At 47.1% G+C, this 14,946-nt stretch overlaps 2 protein-coding genes and 1 long non-coding RNA gene across 13 annotated transcripts in view; 2 read left to right on the top strand and 1 right to left on the bottom strand.

The window, feature by feature from the left end:
- Positions 1–5,744, top strand: part of dlg3 (discs, large homolog 3 (Drosophila)) — a 53,856-nt gene extending 48,112 nt beyond the window's left edge. For 5 of the 9 annotated variants that reach the window (XM_057042624.1, XM_057042626.1, XM_057042623.1 and 2 more), the window contains 8 exons: positions 126–225; positions 1,511–1,549; positions 1,664–1,714; positions 1,800–1,901; positions 1,977–2,149; positions 2,237–2,346; positions 2,417–2,508; positions 2,683–5,744. In XM_057042624.1, the coding sequence (XP_056898604.1) occupies positions 126–225; positions 1,511–1,549; positions 1,664–1,714; positions 1,800–1,901; positions 1,977–2,149; positions 2,237–2,346; positions 2,417–2,508; positions 2,683–2,789 (774 nt within the window). In that variant the 3' untranslated portion in view covers positions 2,790–5,744. Of the gene's footprint in view, positions 1–125; positions 226–825; positions 872–1,510; positions 1,550–1,663; positions 1,715–1,799; positions 2,150–2,236; positions 2,347–2,416; positions 2,509–2,682 lie in introns of all 9 variants that reach the window. The other 4 variants (XM_057042628.1, XM_057042630.1, XM_057042629.1 and 1 more) reach the window with 2 other exon arrangements.
- On the bottom strand, positions 5,481–14,102 carry tex11 (testis expressed 11). 3 transcript variants are annotated; one of them, XM_057042633.1, is made up of 30 exons: positions 13,962–14,102; positions 13,724–13,775; positions 12,936–13,048; positions 12,548–12,632; positions 12,333–12,412; positions 12,174–12,254; positions 11,966–12,085; positions 11,681–11,761; positions 11,505–11,590; positions 11,376–11,433; positions 11,210–11,305; positions 11,054–11,135; positions 10,690–10,768; positions 10,462–10,613; positions 10,221–10,306; positions 9,872–10,009; positions 9,679–9,781; positions 9,465–9,589; positions 9,287–9,372; positions 8,849–8,902; positions 8,705–8,745; positions 8,550–8,627; positions 8,408–8,478; positions 8,192–8,305; positions 7,612–7,684; positions 7,391–7,540; positions 7,214–7,322; positions 6,982–7,102; positions 6,225–6,392; positions 5,481–6,119 (listed from the first exon to the last, which is right to left on the bottom strand). In XM_057042633.1, exons 2-30 carry the CDS (start codon positions 13,749–13,751, stop codon positions 6,039–6,041), a joined length of 2,739 nt encoding a protein of 912 aa, XP_056898613.1. In that variant the 5' UTR covers positions 13,752–13,775; positions 13,962–14,102; the 3' UTR covers positions 5,481–6,038. The 3 variants fall into 3 exon arrangements, with proteins under 3 accessions (XP_056898613.1, XP_056898614.1, XP_056898616.1); XM_057042634.1 differs by lacking the exon at positions 13,962–14,102 and having other exon boundaries at positions 5,481–5,854; positions 6,025–6,119; positions 13,724–13,882; XM_057042636.1 differs by lacking the exon at positions 13,962–14,102 and having other exon boundaries at positions 9,465–9,583; positions 13,724–13,882.
- Positions 10,704–14,536, top strand: LOC130530990 (uncharacterized). Its single transcript, XR_008951981.1, has 3 exons — positions 10,704–11,782; positions 11,866–12,521; positions 13,144–14,536. It is a non-coding gene; the product is annotated as an uncharacterized LOC130530990 (long non-coding RNA).
- The last annotated feature ends 410 nt before the right edge of the window (positions 14,537–14,946 follow it).

Raw genomic sequence — 14,946 nt, 5'->3', positions numbered from 1 at the left:
CTTTTTTTTTTGCGTGAATGTCAGTGCCTTCATTGAAACCCATTCTGTTTTTGTTTGTGCCCTCTCATTGCCCCCCCTCCCCTCCCCCCTCCTCCGTCCCCTCTCCCCCACACACGGACGAGCAGCCAGTCAAAGTGAAGCGCAAAAAAAGCTTCAACCTGTCACGCAAGTTCCCGTTTTACAAGAGCAAGGAGAATATTGTGCAGGAGTTGGTGGAGTCTGAACGTGAGTACCCGCTGTGTGATCAACGGGGGGGTGGTTTTCCTTCCTCTTTTGGGTCCCCTTCCTCTCCATGCTTCCGTTCTCTCTATCACCTTTCATCTTTCCACTCCAGGGATGTCTGGAGCGATGGCATCACTCTCATCCCTGCCTCGGTGTCCCAGAGAGGAGCCCCACGTGTAGCCGGAGACGTGGGGCTCCTCTGTGGCGTGTCTGTGTGTCTGTCCGTGGGCTCCAGAGGAGTGTCCAGCTGTGTCTGTGAGCTGCTGGCTGTATTAACATAAGCTATCCAACGCTGCTGCTGATGCTGCTCCTCCTATAAGTCACGATCAATTCTTCAGTCAGTCACTTCCCCACAACAGGAATCTCATTAACTGGACTGAAGCTTTCACACTTAACAGGTCAAAATCCCATTTTAATGGGATTGGACTTGTATAATTGAAAGGCCGTGACTTACGATGAACAAAATGGGGCTCAGGCTTAATGAGTACAGCACAGCAGTGCTACACAGCGCTCCTCTCCCTCTCTGCCCCAACTCTCACTAACCTTCTTCTTCCTGTCTGCTCTCTTCTCTTGGTCTCTGCTCTCACCTGTCGGGACACCTAGGACTTCCCAGGGTTAAGCGATGACTTTTATGGATCAAAGAGTTTGAGTAAGTGTGTGGTCGTACTGTTTAAAGCGGTTGCTGTCCCCTGAACGCAGAACGAGAGAGAACTAGCTGGCTTTCTCACCATAGACCCAGTTGGAATTGTTAAACCACACGCCTTTCCAGCGACAGAGCTGTGCGCGCTCGCACCAGCTGCTCGGTAACCTCCAAAATCTTCATTCCCACGGGAGGTTGAGCAAGCGTAACATTTGATCTGGATCTCTCAAAGGGCCGTTACAGTAGGTGTTGAGCAGAAGTTGGTCAGATGAGGTCAAACAGAGGTGGACCGTAACCTTCACGCAGCAGGCCCGAGTCGGCCCGCTCTGCCTCCCTCCCTCCCTCCCTCCCGCGGTCAGCACAGAGCTGCATCAGAGGTTTTTCTGATACGGCATCTGTGCCTGTGGCAGCACTCGTAGCAATCAGAAAAATTGGCCAGGGGATCGCAGGTCATTTAGGATGTTGTAACAGGAAACACTTAATTTCCTATTGCTTGCACTTAAAACCACTTCCTTAATATTGTTCTGCACCAGACTTCTGGTTTCTTTTACCCTCTTTTGTTGTTGAGTCATCTCCCTGTATACTTTATGGGCTGATTTTTATTTCTTTTTTTAACCCATTCCCTCCTTTTTTGCCCCCTTCCCCCAGAATGCCTGACCTCCAACAGCGACAGTGAAAGCAGTTCAAGTGAGTCATGTTAATTTGTCGTGTTCTGGTCTCAGAGGCCAGTTTTCCAGCGACTCCTTAGCTGAACACTGCAGTCATAAAGTGATCATTAATCTTGATCTTCTGTTACTCCAGAGGGACAGGAGGACACGATCCTTTCCTATGAACCAGTCATCCGACAGGAAAGTAAGTGGCTCGCCTCTGGAGACCATCAAAGTGTGCATTTAAATTCTGTTTGCATCCTCACTTCCTGTCTTTGTGTCCAACCCAGTCCACTACACACGGCCTGTGATCATATTGGGTCCAATGAAGGACAGAGTAAATGATGACCTCATCTCTGAGTTTCCTCACAAGTTTGGCTCTTGTGTACCTCGTGAGTTCCCAGCAGCAGACCCGTGCAGACCGTCCGTCCGACCGGAAGCTAAACGGGCTCCCTTCTCCTCCGCAGACACGACCCGCTCCAGGCGAGAGAACGAGATAGACGGCCAGGACTACCACTTTGTGGGCTCGCGCGAACAAATGGAGAAAGACATCCAGGACAATAAATTCATCGAGGCCGGCCAGTTCAACGAGAACCTGTACGGGACGAGCGTGTTGTCTGTCAGAACTGTAGCTGAGAGGGTAAGCCTCCTCGCTGTGTCGGCAGAACCGCAGTCGCCATCGAATGCGAGCATCAGAGTAACGGCACTTTCATTTCCCACCTATAAGGGGAAGCACTGCATCCTGGACGTGTCTGGGAACGCCATCAAACGGCTGCAGCAAGCACAACTTTATCCGATCTCCATCTTTATTAAACCCAAATCCATTGAAGCCCTGATGTAAGTGTGAGGCATTTCCAATATTGGTGTCTTTCTGACTGTTCTCCTCAACACCTGCTTTGTTTCTCAGGGAAATGAATAAGAGGCAGACGTACGAGCAGGCTAATAAAGTCTTTGACAAGGCGGTGAAGCTGGAACAAGATTTTGGAGAGTTTTTCACAGGTTTGTTTTCTGTGGCTGCTAAAAATAGTTTGTTCAATCCAGCATCAGGCGAGCGGCGCCTTAGATGGCTGCAAATAAGCTCCAACACTGAGCTGCAATGTCTCTTTAACAAGTGAAATTCTTGCTTCGGTCGTCATGGCGATGCAATCAGCAGGTGAATGTTTGTGTCTGCAGCTATTGTACAGGGAGACTCGCTAGAGGAGATCTACAACAAAATCAAGCTCATCATCGAGGAGCAGTCCGGTCCCTACATCTGGATCCCTTCCTCAGAAAAGCTCTGAGCTCCCCGCCGCCCCCCCTCTGTATCCGTGCAGAGCGCTCTCTCTCCTCCCCGCCGCCTCCCAGAGACCCCTCCTAAGCCTAAATAGCTAAATAACCCCTCCCTCCCTCCCTCCCTCCCACCCACCCTCTCCTCATGTCCTTTTTGCAGATATGTTTCCTATCAAGTTTTAGTGTCATCATTATGTTACTCTCTAAATGAAAAAGAAGTCTTATCACCATTACTGTGACTGTGCACACCCCTGCATGAGTTTCTCAAAAAAGAAAAAAATCCATTCAAGACTGGAAATGTCATTTCAAAGGAATTTGTCAAATGGAAGCAAAAGGGAAATGAGTTGATCCTTTTTGTGAACTGGGACTGACTGAAGATCAGAATGTTTACAGAAATCTGCAGAGAGGAGTCGGGATTCCAGTAGAATTTGCAGGGAGAGAGCCCAATCTTACCCAGTCGGAACACTTTGTAAATGTTCATGAAATCACATTTAAAGAGACAAGTTGAGAAGACCAATCAGAGGTTGGTTCTTGTTTGATTCTTCCGATAAAGACTGGAGACCATTGAGCCCTGCCGATGGTACTACTAAAGACTGAGGAAACTGGTGGATCCTACAAACTGGTGATCTATTTATGGCGAAGCTGTGGGGTCGTCTGCCATCATCGGTTGCTGATGAGACATCTCTGGAGGCAGATCAAAAGGAAGAAATGCGTTGTGAATCTCTCCATTTATATTATGAAATCAAAGATGAAAATGCTAAAATCCCACGGAGGTTTTACTACATATTAAAAACGTACATTTTACACTTCACTAGAATTGTCAATTTTGAGGGCTGTTAGATTGAACTTTTGTTCTCATTTTCTTTCTTTGTGGGATTTCTCGTTTGTGGTTTTTAGCTGCTCTGTGTAAAGGACGGGGGTAGAGAAGTGTAACCGGGCTCTCTGCGAAACACCAAACTGCCTTACATCAAATATAAATTCTGCTTGGTGGCCGCCGCCACCGCGTGGCTGCGCACTATCGAAAAGGAGAAGTGAGGAAACATTCTGACCTTTTCTTGCTTTTTTGTGACCTCTGACTGTCAGGAGGCCTGACTTGAGTGCAATAGATGAAGTCTCACCCCTGTGGGCGCCTTCCTCCCCTGTAATATAACCTTTGTGTAATTTAAGATAATTTGGCCATTGGGTTGCAATCTGGACAGCCGAAGCCTCCTTAACTGGCGTTGAGCAGCAGACCACCCTATTACACTCTCTGCCTTCCAACAGGATTCTTTTCTGATTGAATGGTCACATGGTACTGTCCTATCTGCTGCCATGTGGGCAGTTTTAAAACGGGTAGAACATGACGATAATTGTACTGGATATCCTAACAATTAAAGAGTCATTATAACCTGTTTTCGATTGTCCCCCTGTCACCCTCTACAAAAGACTAAAATTGGGTTTAATCAAACCGCCATGCTTTGTGTATCTATAGATGTATAAAATCTGTTGTTGGAGCTGAACCATCTGGGTATTCTTATCGTACACATATCACACCCCCACCCCCACCCCCCTGCAACTGAAAGGCCATGTTTGGGCGAAGACCCAGAAAGTACATAAGGTGTCAAATGTAAACTCATAAGTATTTCCCAGTTAACAGCACTGACAACTTAAATGTGTTAAAGTCGTATTCCATGTCCTCTCTTCCTGAGGAGGGGAGCCTGTTGGAGGCCCCCGGGGCCTGCAACGACGAGACGTCAGCGCCAGGATGGACTCCAGCCCCTCCACCCTGCGTCCTCGCTTCCTCCTACAAAGGGATTTTATTTTTTTAATTTTTTTTTGGCTTCTTTGAGTCCCAGAACCAACAGGAAGCGGTGGCCTTTGACCTGTGGGCCCTCCCCTCTCGCTCGCTCTCTCCCGCCCGCCCGCAGAGCGCCCGGCGTGTGTTTCTGGACAGGTGTGCCCCCCCACCCCCTTCCCCCTCCTTCCTGACAGGCACCCCCTGCTAAACCAGCTGTCATTACCTGTGTCAAAACCAGAGTTCAGGGAAAAACCGAAGGGAACAGAGCCATTTACAAACTGCTTGCAGACTGTTTCAAAGGGTGTGGTAGCTGTACACTGTAAATAGGCCCCCTCAGCAGATTGCCCCTCCACCTGTGCTTCATGCATGTGTGAATCAAACTGGGACAAACATGTTTTATAGACCACAAATGTCAGGTAAGTAAAGTTTGAGCTATTCTCGAGATATAATTTCCATACAAACGTGCTGTATTGTTGATCTTTCTCTTCAAATGCCTACTGAAAAACTTAACTAGTCAGTTGGGAATTCACTTCCCTCATGTAGGGCCTGTTACATGTGATATCTTGTGGAATGTGTCTGGATGTATAGATTTTAAAATATATACATATATATATATATATATTGTAAAATAACGATAAAGACGCAGGCAAAAACCTACAGTATCACAGAAACCAGGAGACGAGACGAAGGCGGTCAGAACCGGTCCTCTGGTGTCGAGTTGAAGTCCAGCTGACTGTTAACGTGAGTGGTATTTATACCTCAGTCAGCCATGTCAAAGCCCAAAGAACTTGATTTCATTTTAATCCTTCCATTGAGGTTATGGTATATAAAACTGGAGCCTGAATGCCTCTGTGTGTAAAGTCGATGAGGGACTTTGTTCCAAGAGAAATTTTTGAGAATTTATGACATATATGCTTTTATTTGGGGGAGGGGTGGGTTTTTGTTTGTATTTTTGGGGGTGATGATGTTTCTGTTCTGGCACATCTGTGCAGCAAGTGCTTGCAAACATGAACCCTTCTGATTGTACAGTAGTTTCCTTCCTGTCACAGCAGGTGGTACGGCCTGTCGGGACGTGGCCCCGTGCTCTGTCCCAGGCGTGAGGGAACACACTCCTGCTACTTTTGTTCTGGGTTTTATTTTGGGACTTGACAATAGTTTATTTGTTTGAAAATAAAATATGTGACAGTTACGATTTTTCCGACCTGCTTGTTATTCTGCTTCAAATCGACCAGATTTGCACGTTTGACGGGATGATCAATGTGTCAGGGAGGAGCTCTTGGTGCTTTATTGCTGGGGGAACTTTGCAGTGGCAAGAAAAGAAAAAAAAGAATGAATCCATGGAACCAAAACCAAACTGAACGCCCACAGAATTATTCTACCAAGCCAGAACATTTGAAGATTGAACCACAACCGTTGAGCTGCCGTGTAATTGAAACACTTTAGAACAGCTGGTCAACATCAGGGCTGACCTGTCCCACTTCAGTCACTCCTCCATGGCCCTGGGTCCATGCTTGATCCTGGCCTTCTCTAACCTGTCCAGGATTTTGGCGTACAGAGTAGACATCTGTGGGCACATGGGAAACATCTCTGAGGCCTCCAGGAGGAGCTAAAAGGTGCTTTAATATTCTCGCCCTCATCCCTTCATGTTTCCCCTTCATCAGCTGTTTACCTGTGTCTCGTAGCTCTCCTGCAGAGATCCCAGGTGGCGGACAAAGCTCATGGCGAGGCCGCACCACTTCTCAGCCTCCACGTACCGAGCTAGGCTGTACAGCAGTATGCCTGTGTTCCAAGCTCGAGTCAGCAGCCACAGGGTCTCCATCTGTGGGAAGTCGTCCGGCTAGAGGAAAGAGCAGAAGATGACGAAGGCACATTAAATGGAGGACGCCCAGGTAACTGGACTGGAGCCATGTGACATACAGTAAGTCAAGAAGGGAAGGGAAGCTGCCATCTCCAGCCAGTCCTGCTCTACTCTGCTAGCAGCTGCTAAAGCGTAAAAGAGTGCAAACAAACTCAGATTTATGATTTCTAAAGTTTCATTCTTTTTTTTTTTTTGCATGGCTTTAATCTTGAGCTTTTACTTTGATCCAAAGAATTGTGCAGCTTTCTAGTAATAGCTGGATGCGAGTGGGGGAAATATGCAGTGCCTCCATAATTTGAGGCCTCTTTCAGAGATGCATTTCACCGGCAGTGTGATGACTTGTACAGCACATTAACATTCAAATTGGCAGGAAGGGGGTGGTGAATGGAAGCATCTGCTAACTGAAGTGCAGCTGAAAGCCCATTGATAAAACCGAGCGTGTGGAACAGCAGGCAGGCTTGGAGTGGAAGAGAGGGGGTTAATTATATAGCAAGGAGAAGTTGTGTTGAGAGGGAACAGGAGGTGGGAGCCTCGGGATGATGGCAACCCGTGATTGGCGGTGACGCACTGAGGCTGCGATAATGGACAGGGCCTCCTCATAGTAGCCCCACGCCTCCTGCAGCACACGGGCCTCCGCCTCCGATACGCCGCTCGGGAGGGACAGATTGATCAGGCTGTGAATGCACTTGCTGGAACAAAAAAAGCGTTTGCACACTCAGCAACATTTTCACCCTCAAAAGCACTTTGTGGAAATGGTTTGCTGATAAAATGTAATTTTGCGTAGGGAGTGGCGTTCCTGCCTGCAGCGGCTCAGGTCCACCTGGGGGGGGTTTCTATGCAGAGCGAGGGCGACCCTCAACGCCTTCCTGCACAGCAGAGGGAAGTGGGCTGGAGGCTCCATGGCTAAAGCTGCACACGGGGGAAAAGAGTCTGTGTCTGTAGCCATTCAAACATAGCAAAGGTTTCGGCTCACCTACCTGCAATGGTTTCCAGAACCTTGGCTTCCACGTTTTGAAGCTCCAAGACGGACTCCAGCACCGTCTCCACCTTCGGGTTGTTCAGCTTGGCACACGCTTCAAACTCGTACAGCAGCAGCAGCGTGTCTGTCGGGTCCGTCGAGAAGTTTCCTGGAAGTAAAAGACGTTAGTTTGGTGTGAAATCCAATTAGAAGTGTTAATCAAAGAGCTGCTCGAGGTACCTGAGGCTTTCAGGGTTTTCCAAACCTCCCTGCAGGTCTGAATCTGCTCCAGGACCCGAGTGAGCTCCTCAGTCTGTGATCAAGAGACAGAAGAAAAAAGAAAAAAAGCCTTTATTTGCCATTTATACAGACACATGCAAACACACACACACATACTGTATATGTACATCCAAATGAATTAGCCATACTTGCACTGACACACACTAGTGTGTGTGTATGTATACATTAAGCACATATAAGTAGCAGGGTGCAGCCACTCTACGGTGCTCGGAGAGCAGCATTGGGGAGTGGTGCCTTGCTCAAGGGCACCTTGGCAGCGCCCAGGAGGGGAAATGGCACCTGGCCAGCTACCGGTGCAGGCTCCTGCCATCAGCACAAATGTGCACATTCTGGATTCAATGTTGCCATCTAGTGTTCGCGTCCGCTTCAGACTTGAAGGAGGGATTCAAATGAAAACACCTACGCTGGCACCAGCAGCGTTAGTCACCTCTCTTCTCTGCTGCTCTTGGTACATTTCCATCCTTGTGGATGAGGAGCTTGCTAAATGTGGGAGACGGGGCAGAGGGAGTGGGTGGTGCACCTGATCAGAGAGAAGAGACTTCCTGCAGAGCTCCAGAGAGGCGGCAGCAGCCATGAGCAGGCACGTCTTCTGTCCCATCAGGAGGCCACGATCAGGAGGACAAAGATGGGACAGCTGCCATGTGGTGACAAAGAACCAATAAAAACACCTCCAGCGACAGAATCACCCACATCCCATCCCACGGGAGGAACCGAGCACCCAAACTTCCATACTTGCCTGGTAAGAAAGCACAAAGAAATCCCTCATTCTGTCGGGACGGCTCTCGCAATACAGAGCTGAGTTCCAGGCTGGAACACATCAAGAGTTCACATCAGGATGCAACAAGGCTCTAAAGCGTTCTAGACCTGAGCGTTGGTACCGATCTTCCTGAACCAGTCGGCGTACTCTGTGCGTTGCTCCGCTGCCAGAGAGGACTGGTGGGAAATGTTGTGCAGAGCTGCGGAGGGGGTGAGAAGACGGCGAGGTGAGACCCTTCCCAGCCCAGGACCAACGCGGCCGCACACATGTACCCACCCATTTTAAGATATGGCAACAAGACATCCAGGCTCCCCGCGCTGAAACCAAGCAGAGCTGTCAGTGAGAAGCATCAACAATCCAGCTCCACCTTTAAAGGTGGGCGTGAGGAAGACGGCGAGGACCGCTCCACCCTCTCCTCACCTCATGCCCTCGGTCCTTTGTTCTATTGTTGAGAGCACCAGTCGCACCAAACACCTGTGCAAAGATGAATCGGGTGTTGACCGCCTTTATTTCGCCTACTAACTGTCACAGAGACCCACTTAGAGGGGGGAGGCGAGGGGAAATAGGTCAGTGGATCACAGAGGTGCATGGAACACGAACACGCTCGCGATGGGCAGATATCTGGAAACCCCACCATTTGTTTACAGCCTGGAATGAACGCTCCATGGAATAACATGGTGCTAGCGCTGTATCCTGGGTTAGTCAACAAACCTCCGCTTGACTTTACTACAGCAGCATAACAGGCAAAAATGTGGGCAACTGTTGCTCCAGGACAGCAGTGATCAGTCCCACTGACTGGATCAGACAGATTCCTGACAGTACTGTGATCTAGTGGATCTATCCAGAGTGAGCACAGACCTGAGAGCAGACAGAAGCAGGCCTGCGTCGTCACAGTTTTCACATAGAATCTCCAGCGCCTTCATAGCGGCTTCCTGCTGTTCGTTCTGCCACAGGAAACAAACACCTTCACCAGTGCACACGCACGTATATTAATAAACCGCTTCTAAGGCTCTATATTTAGCAGCCCAAATGTTACCTCTAAGGCGATCTGAGCGGCCAGTTTGAGCAGATGGGAGGCAGCGGTCTCGGGCACCAGTAGCCTGTCCTCTCTGGACACAGGAGCTTTGGACAGGAGTCCCATTGCCTTCAGCGCCTCTGCAGCTAAGGCAAGAAAAGGCCTTTATGAAGACAGACTTACAGGAAGCGAAGGTCTAATGTGAAGATCTTTCCACTGGATGCTTCCCAAGTACCTTTCTCTGCATTGTTTTCCAGCACAGCAACCTTGTAGACACTGAACTGGGTAAAAATGCTGTCAGGATCGCATCTCTCTGCCTCTTTAACCGCATCTTTGGCCTGATAAACATAAAAATCCTATAACAGCTGGCAACGCTGCTGCGGGGAAACGCTTGTCTTCCTGACTGGCTCCGGCCTGTTCTGTCGTACCTTTTCAAGTTGTTTAAGTTGCAGGAAACAGGAAGCTCTGTTCCTCTGCAGCTTGGCCAGGTTGGGATCCAACTGGCCCGCCTGGAAGAAGCTCAGGGAGTAGTTGTACCACTGAAGAGCCTCCGAATAATTTCTAGCCTGGGAAGACAGACGTGTCACTGCCCTGTGCTGAGCAACCAGCAGCCAGGATGCACGACCACATTCCTGGATTTAAGGAATCAGGAATAATTCCAGGCCAATAACAGCCCAGCCCTGCTATGAGGCGACAGCACTTACCACATGCTGGTAGCCGCGCATATTTTTACTCTATAACGTATATCCAGTGAATTAGGGAAAGTATTTGACGTACCTCAAAGTATTTGCAAGCTTTATCCCACAGCATGAGGTGCAGACATGTGAGGGCCTGTGGAGAGAGCTGTTTCCCTGTGTAATGGCCTGTGTGGGGGTGGAAACGATAACACTAAACAACAATTAGCCTCTTGCAAAACCGCATTTACGGTGCATTAAGGGCAATTTTGGTTCTTTTTTTTCCCAAGTGGCTTTACCTAAAACCAGAGATATTATGCAATCTGAATGTAGAAATAAAGCACCAGTTATGATGTCTTCTATTTTCTGTTTGCCCAACAGCTCCTTCCCTCTCTGCAGCAGCAGCTCAGCATGCAGGACGAGAGCCGATCCCAGGTCAGGGGACGCCTCGAAGTGCTGACACACGCGCTTCAGAAACTCAAATGCCAGCAATTCTCTAGAAAAATTCAAACAGGCATTATTTTGAGGTGAACAACCCAGCAGTGTCTGGGTAATTTCCAGCGTGTTCCGACCTGTCTTCAGACACCAGAAGGTTGACTGTGCTCAGACACTCGTCAAGAGCAGCTTCAACTTCAAGGATCTCGCTCAGTCCTGGAAAGAAATGTTTGTTATTTACTCTGAAACGTGCGTCTATCTCGCGGTGAGCCGCAGCCTGCTGAGCGGTAGCGGTCCACTTTGGACTCTCCAGTCCTGCAGCTCTACTGAAATACCCGTTAGAACTTGCAGAAGTCCTATTCACCCTTCATCCCGTACAACCCACTCCTGCTGCAGCACTAACTCCTATGGAAGTCATTATGAGGTCATTTCAAGCTTTAACCTGTCCGGTGCTCAAAGTTCTGGCCCACATATTTAGCGTTGGTGACGTCGGGCACCAACCTGCTCTGATGTGGTCGTCCGAGGCCCCACATCTCAGGAGTATCCTGATCTTTAAGTACAGCCCAGATGTGCTCATACACTCCTAGGAGCAGACACAAGGGTTTACTTTGGAGCAGTTTCTGGAGCTGTAAATCCCAACATCTCAATGGTTCCAACCTTGTTGGCTAAGCTGACAGCGTTCAGAGCTTTCTCCTGGAACCTCTGGCAGTCCCACTCTACATAAACAGTGGCCAGCAGGCGCAATATCCTGGCCTGTTTGTCACACAAATGTGTTGAAAGTATTGTAATTCACACTTATGCTTATTGTAATGAGTCATCTTACCTGGACTTGCGATTCAGGGGCATATTTTACATTCATTTTTGCGATGTTGTAGCTTTGGCTGAAGGAAAAAGGCACAGTCTTGTTTCTATTGCGAACTTTCACACTTTTCTTCAGAAATATTGTAGCTACCTCAACCAAATTGTGCTGTCCTCGAACTTTCTCATGTTGTAAGTATCAACACCAAAGTTGTAGCACATCAGAGAGAGATACGCCGTCTGCCATGCAAAATATACATCCGCCCTTACAGCAACACCCCCCAAAAATGCATTAATAACAACAGGAGATGTTATAGGAGCTGCTCTTACATCCTTCGGGAGCCGCAGCAGCATATCTTTACAGCGCTGGATGTAAGCCAAAGCCTCGGTGTTGTTTCCTTGACTTAATGCCTGGACAAAGATGTGACGGCTGTAAGTTTCCCTAATAGCCCAGACTAAGTTCTGCCTTTCTCATTGTTTTATTTTCTCCACTTTTTTGCTGTCTCACACATCAGGGGGAAAGCCTGTCAGAACGACACTGCTCAAGCTGCCAAATATCACAAGAACAAACATTCACATCGAAGGTGTTGAACATCAAATGGTTCCTCTGCTCACCGATTCCGCCTGGAATGAGAGAATGCGAAGAAGATCCTTCTCCACATCCTCCTTCGACAAAGTGGTATCAGATGATCTATCGGCTCGAGATGTCAGTTTGCTGTAGAGAGTTTCCAGGCTCTGGGGATGAGGAGAATTTATAAAACAACACTTTTCAGGGGTGTTTTACCACCTTGAGGTTGAAGAGTTGTTGTTTTTTTCCCTTTACTTTGACAGCAAGATTTAGGAAGATATCTGCATTTGGGGGATTTTTGCAGTCCAACCAGGTTCTCCCTGCTTTGCTGGCCATCTGTCAAGACAGGAAACACTCCTCATCCCTCTGAAACACTGCTCACGGAGTGCAGAGCATGCTTACAATACTGTTTACCAGGATTTGCTTGCGAATTCTGCCCTCTGTTGGAGTCTCCCCCTCACAGCAGTACAACAGGCTGCAGGCAACATGACGCACTGTGGACGAGCACTGAATCTGACCACCTCCACTCATAATCCCTCTATTTATGATGCTCTTTTCAAGTGTCAGCAAGCACTGTCCTCATCAGCACATTTATCTGGATCAGTAAGTCACTCCAATAAGTGATGTACCTTTAGCCTTCTGCATATTGGTTAGAGAAGAGCCCGTATTCTTAGTAACTGCCCAGTTCCACAGCTGGATGGCACACTCCTCAAGCTGTAGCGAAAGCACAAACAATAAGGAAGTAATTCCAAAATGTGCTATATTTCCTGGTTACAGGGTTGTGACAAGCTGTTGAAAACTAATAATTTACAGAAGGTCAGTTTAAAGAGTGTGAAAGATACAGTTCCAGATGCACAATGTGTGGTCCAACCAGGAAAATGAAACAATGAACTATTTTTAAGCTAATTGCAGTGTTGTCATATTTACCAGTGAATCCATCTACACATTTTAAATGATCACAGCTCTCGCACACACGCACACGCACACGCACACACACACACACACGTGCACGTCTACCATTGGATCTGGTATTTGGGGGAAGTTTTCCAGGCCACAGGCTTTGGAGAACAGTTCTTCAATCACATCATCACAATTTGTCATCTGCTTCTGCAACAGGCGCTCTGTGAAATCTGGGGAAAGACAAATATTCCAATATGAGAGTGTTTCCTGACTGTTGTCTCATGTGTTAGGTTACTCTGGACTGAGATCCTCATTAATTCCTCAGGTCTGACTCGATGCTGTGCAGACGTGAGTGTTACACAACAGGCTGGAAACGGAACCAAATATCTATTAAATTATCTCTGTTCATTTACCAAAGCACAGAGGACACAGCAGAGACACTACTGAATCAGTTCAACGTTCAACAGTTTTAAATATGCATAAATATCAGTGGGAAATATAATATTGACAACATTTTTTTCTGATTTAACGCCATACCTTTTCCCCAGTCTTAGCATTAGCAGGATGAGCTAACTGCATCCCGTGAGGCTTTTAGTTGCCATTTTGAAATAAAAAAAAATATTTATAAAAGGTTGACATCAATTAAATTGATCCGACTGTTCCGCATACTGAAATACGTGTATATGTATATATATTTGTCTTTAAAATGTAATGCTCTTAATTGGAACCTCCGTCACTGCTGTAAAATAAGAGACGAGCTAAGCTAGTTAGCGTTAGCTTATCGTAAATTCTCAGCTTTAGTTCTCTTTACCACACCTAAAAATCACAGTTGACATACTGTTAAACAGAGCTGTTGTGTTTAAAACTAGCTATTATTCGCGTAAAGTGTTGGTCAAGTTACTCACATTTCACATTTGAGACGAATTGTTCCATAGTTCTGGGCCTTCGTTTGATCAGCTGTCAATAACAAGTTGACCCAGAACAAGAATATCAATACAGAATTAATGTGGTTGATCAAAATTAAGCATCTACAGGTAATATTACTTATATGAAACCCATTTATTCTAAATCAAACTATTTATATAGTACATTTCAACTTGCATTACACTAAAAGTGCAGTAAAAAATGAATTATGATGCAGACCTTTCTCAAAATAGTGTCTGAATGTCTCTTTATGTTAAATAAACCTTATTTTCTCATTCTAGGTAATATTAGCAACAACCTTGCAACTTAAATAAATTAATAATGCTAAACTATCCTTTGGTGCACAGATGCAGAGGTAGACTGTGGTGGTGAACAGGGCTGGCATTCATACCGAGTCCATTCTCCTGAAGAATGAGCGTTTTTACTGGTTCATTTAGCAAAGGACACTTTGTGGTTGGGCAGAATGTGGAGGGCACGCTGCGTGTGTAGAACCCGTTAGTCCCCTGCAGTGTGTTTTGAGCACCATTCAAAAATAGACCACTTTAAAATCCAGCCCTCATGGCGAGCAACTTCCAGCAATTGTTTATCTGGAGACTTATCTGCTGCTCTCGGGGTCTTGTGAGAATGTATCCTTCACCCAAGACTTGAATGTGAAGAAACAAAAGAAAATGATTGTGGACTACGATGCAGATTTTGAAACAATCCTTTACATGTTTTGTACCTTATGTGGCAGTCTGTGGTGCGTTTTTGTCAGTTTAAGTAGCTTAAATAATTGAATAAAACTATGATCGCTGCCCCGTGTTCACTTGATGTATATTGATATTTGGTTTAAAGGGTGTTGGTGGGATTTTCCTGCCTGCTTTATGACTTGTCTGGGTCAGACATGGACAAGGATCTGCTGGATCAGTGCAGTGCACACGAGCCTTGAGTTTTCAGGCCCGTGGGCATCACGTCAGCGTCCTCCTGGTCCTTTTTTATGCTCCTTGGTGAAGGTCAATTGGTGAAAAATGCACTTGATATACCAGGCTGGGCCAGATTTTTCAGGCCCTTCATGATTATTGTGTCACAGTCTGTCTTCAGGGAATCATTCTGGATCTGCAATCAACCCGGCATTTAAGCTCCTGCCTCCCGTTTCCTCTCTGCCAGATTGTTCTCTACATTCATGCAAGTCATTCCAGCGTTCTTCTACAGACTGATCACCCGG

This window comes from Takifugu flavidus, chromosome 9 (genome assembly GCF_003711565.1).
Source record: "Takifugu flavidus isolate HTHZ2018 chromosome 9, ASM371156v2, whole genome shotgun sequence".
NCBI lineage: Eukaryota > Metazoa > Chordata > Actinopteri > Tetraodontiformes > Tetraodontidae > Takifugu > Takifugu flavidus.
Note: the sequence above shows the minus strand (reverse complement) of the source record. Positions and strands in the feature narration are given on the sequence as shown.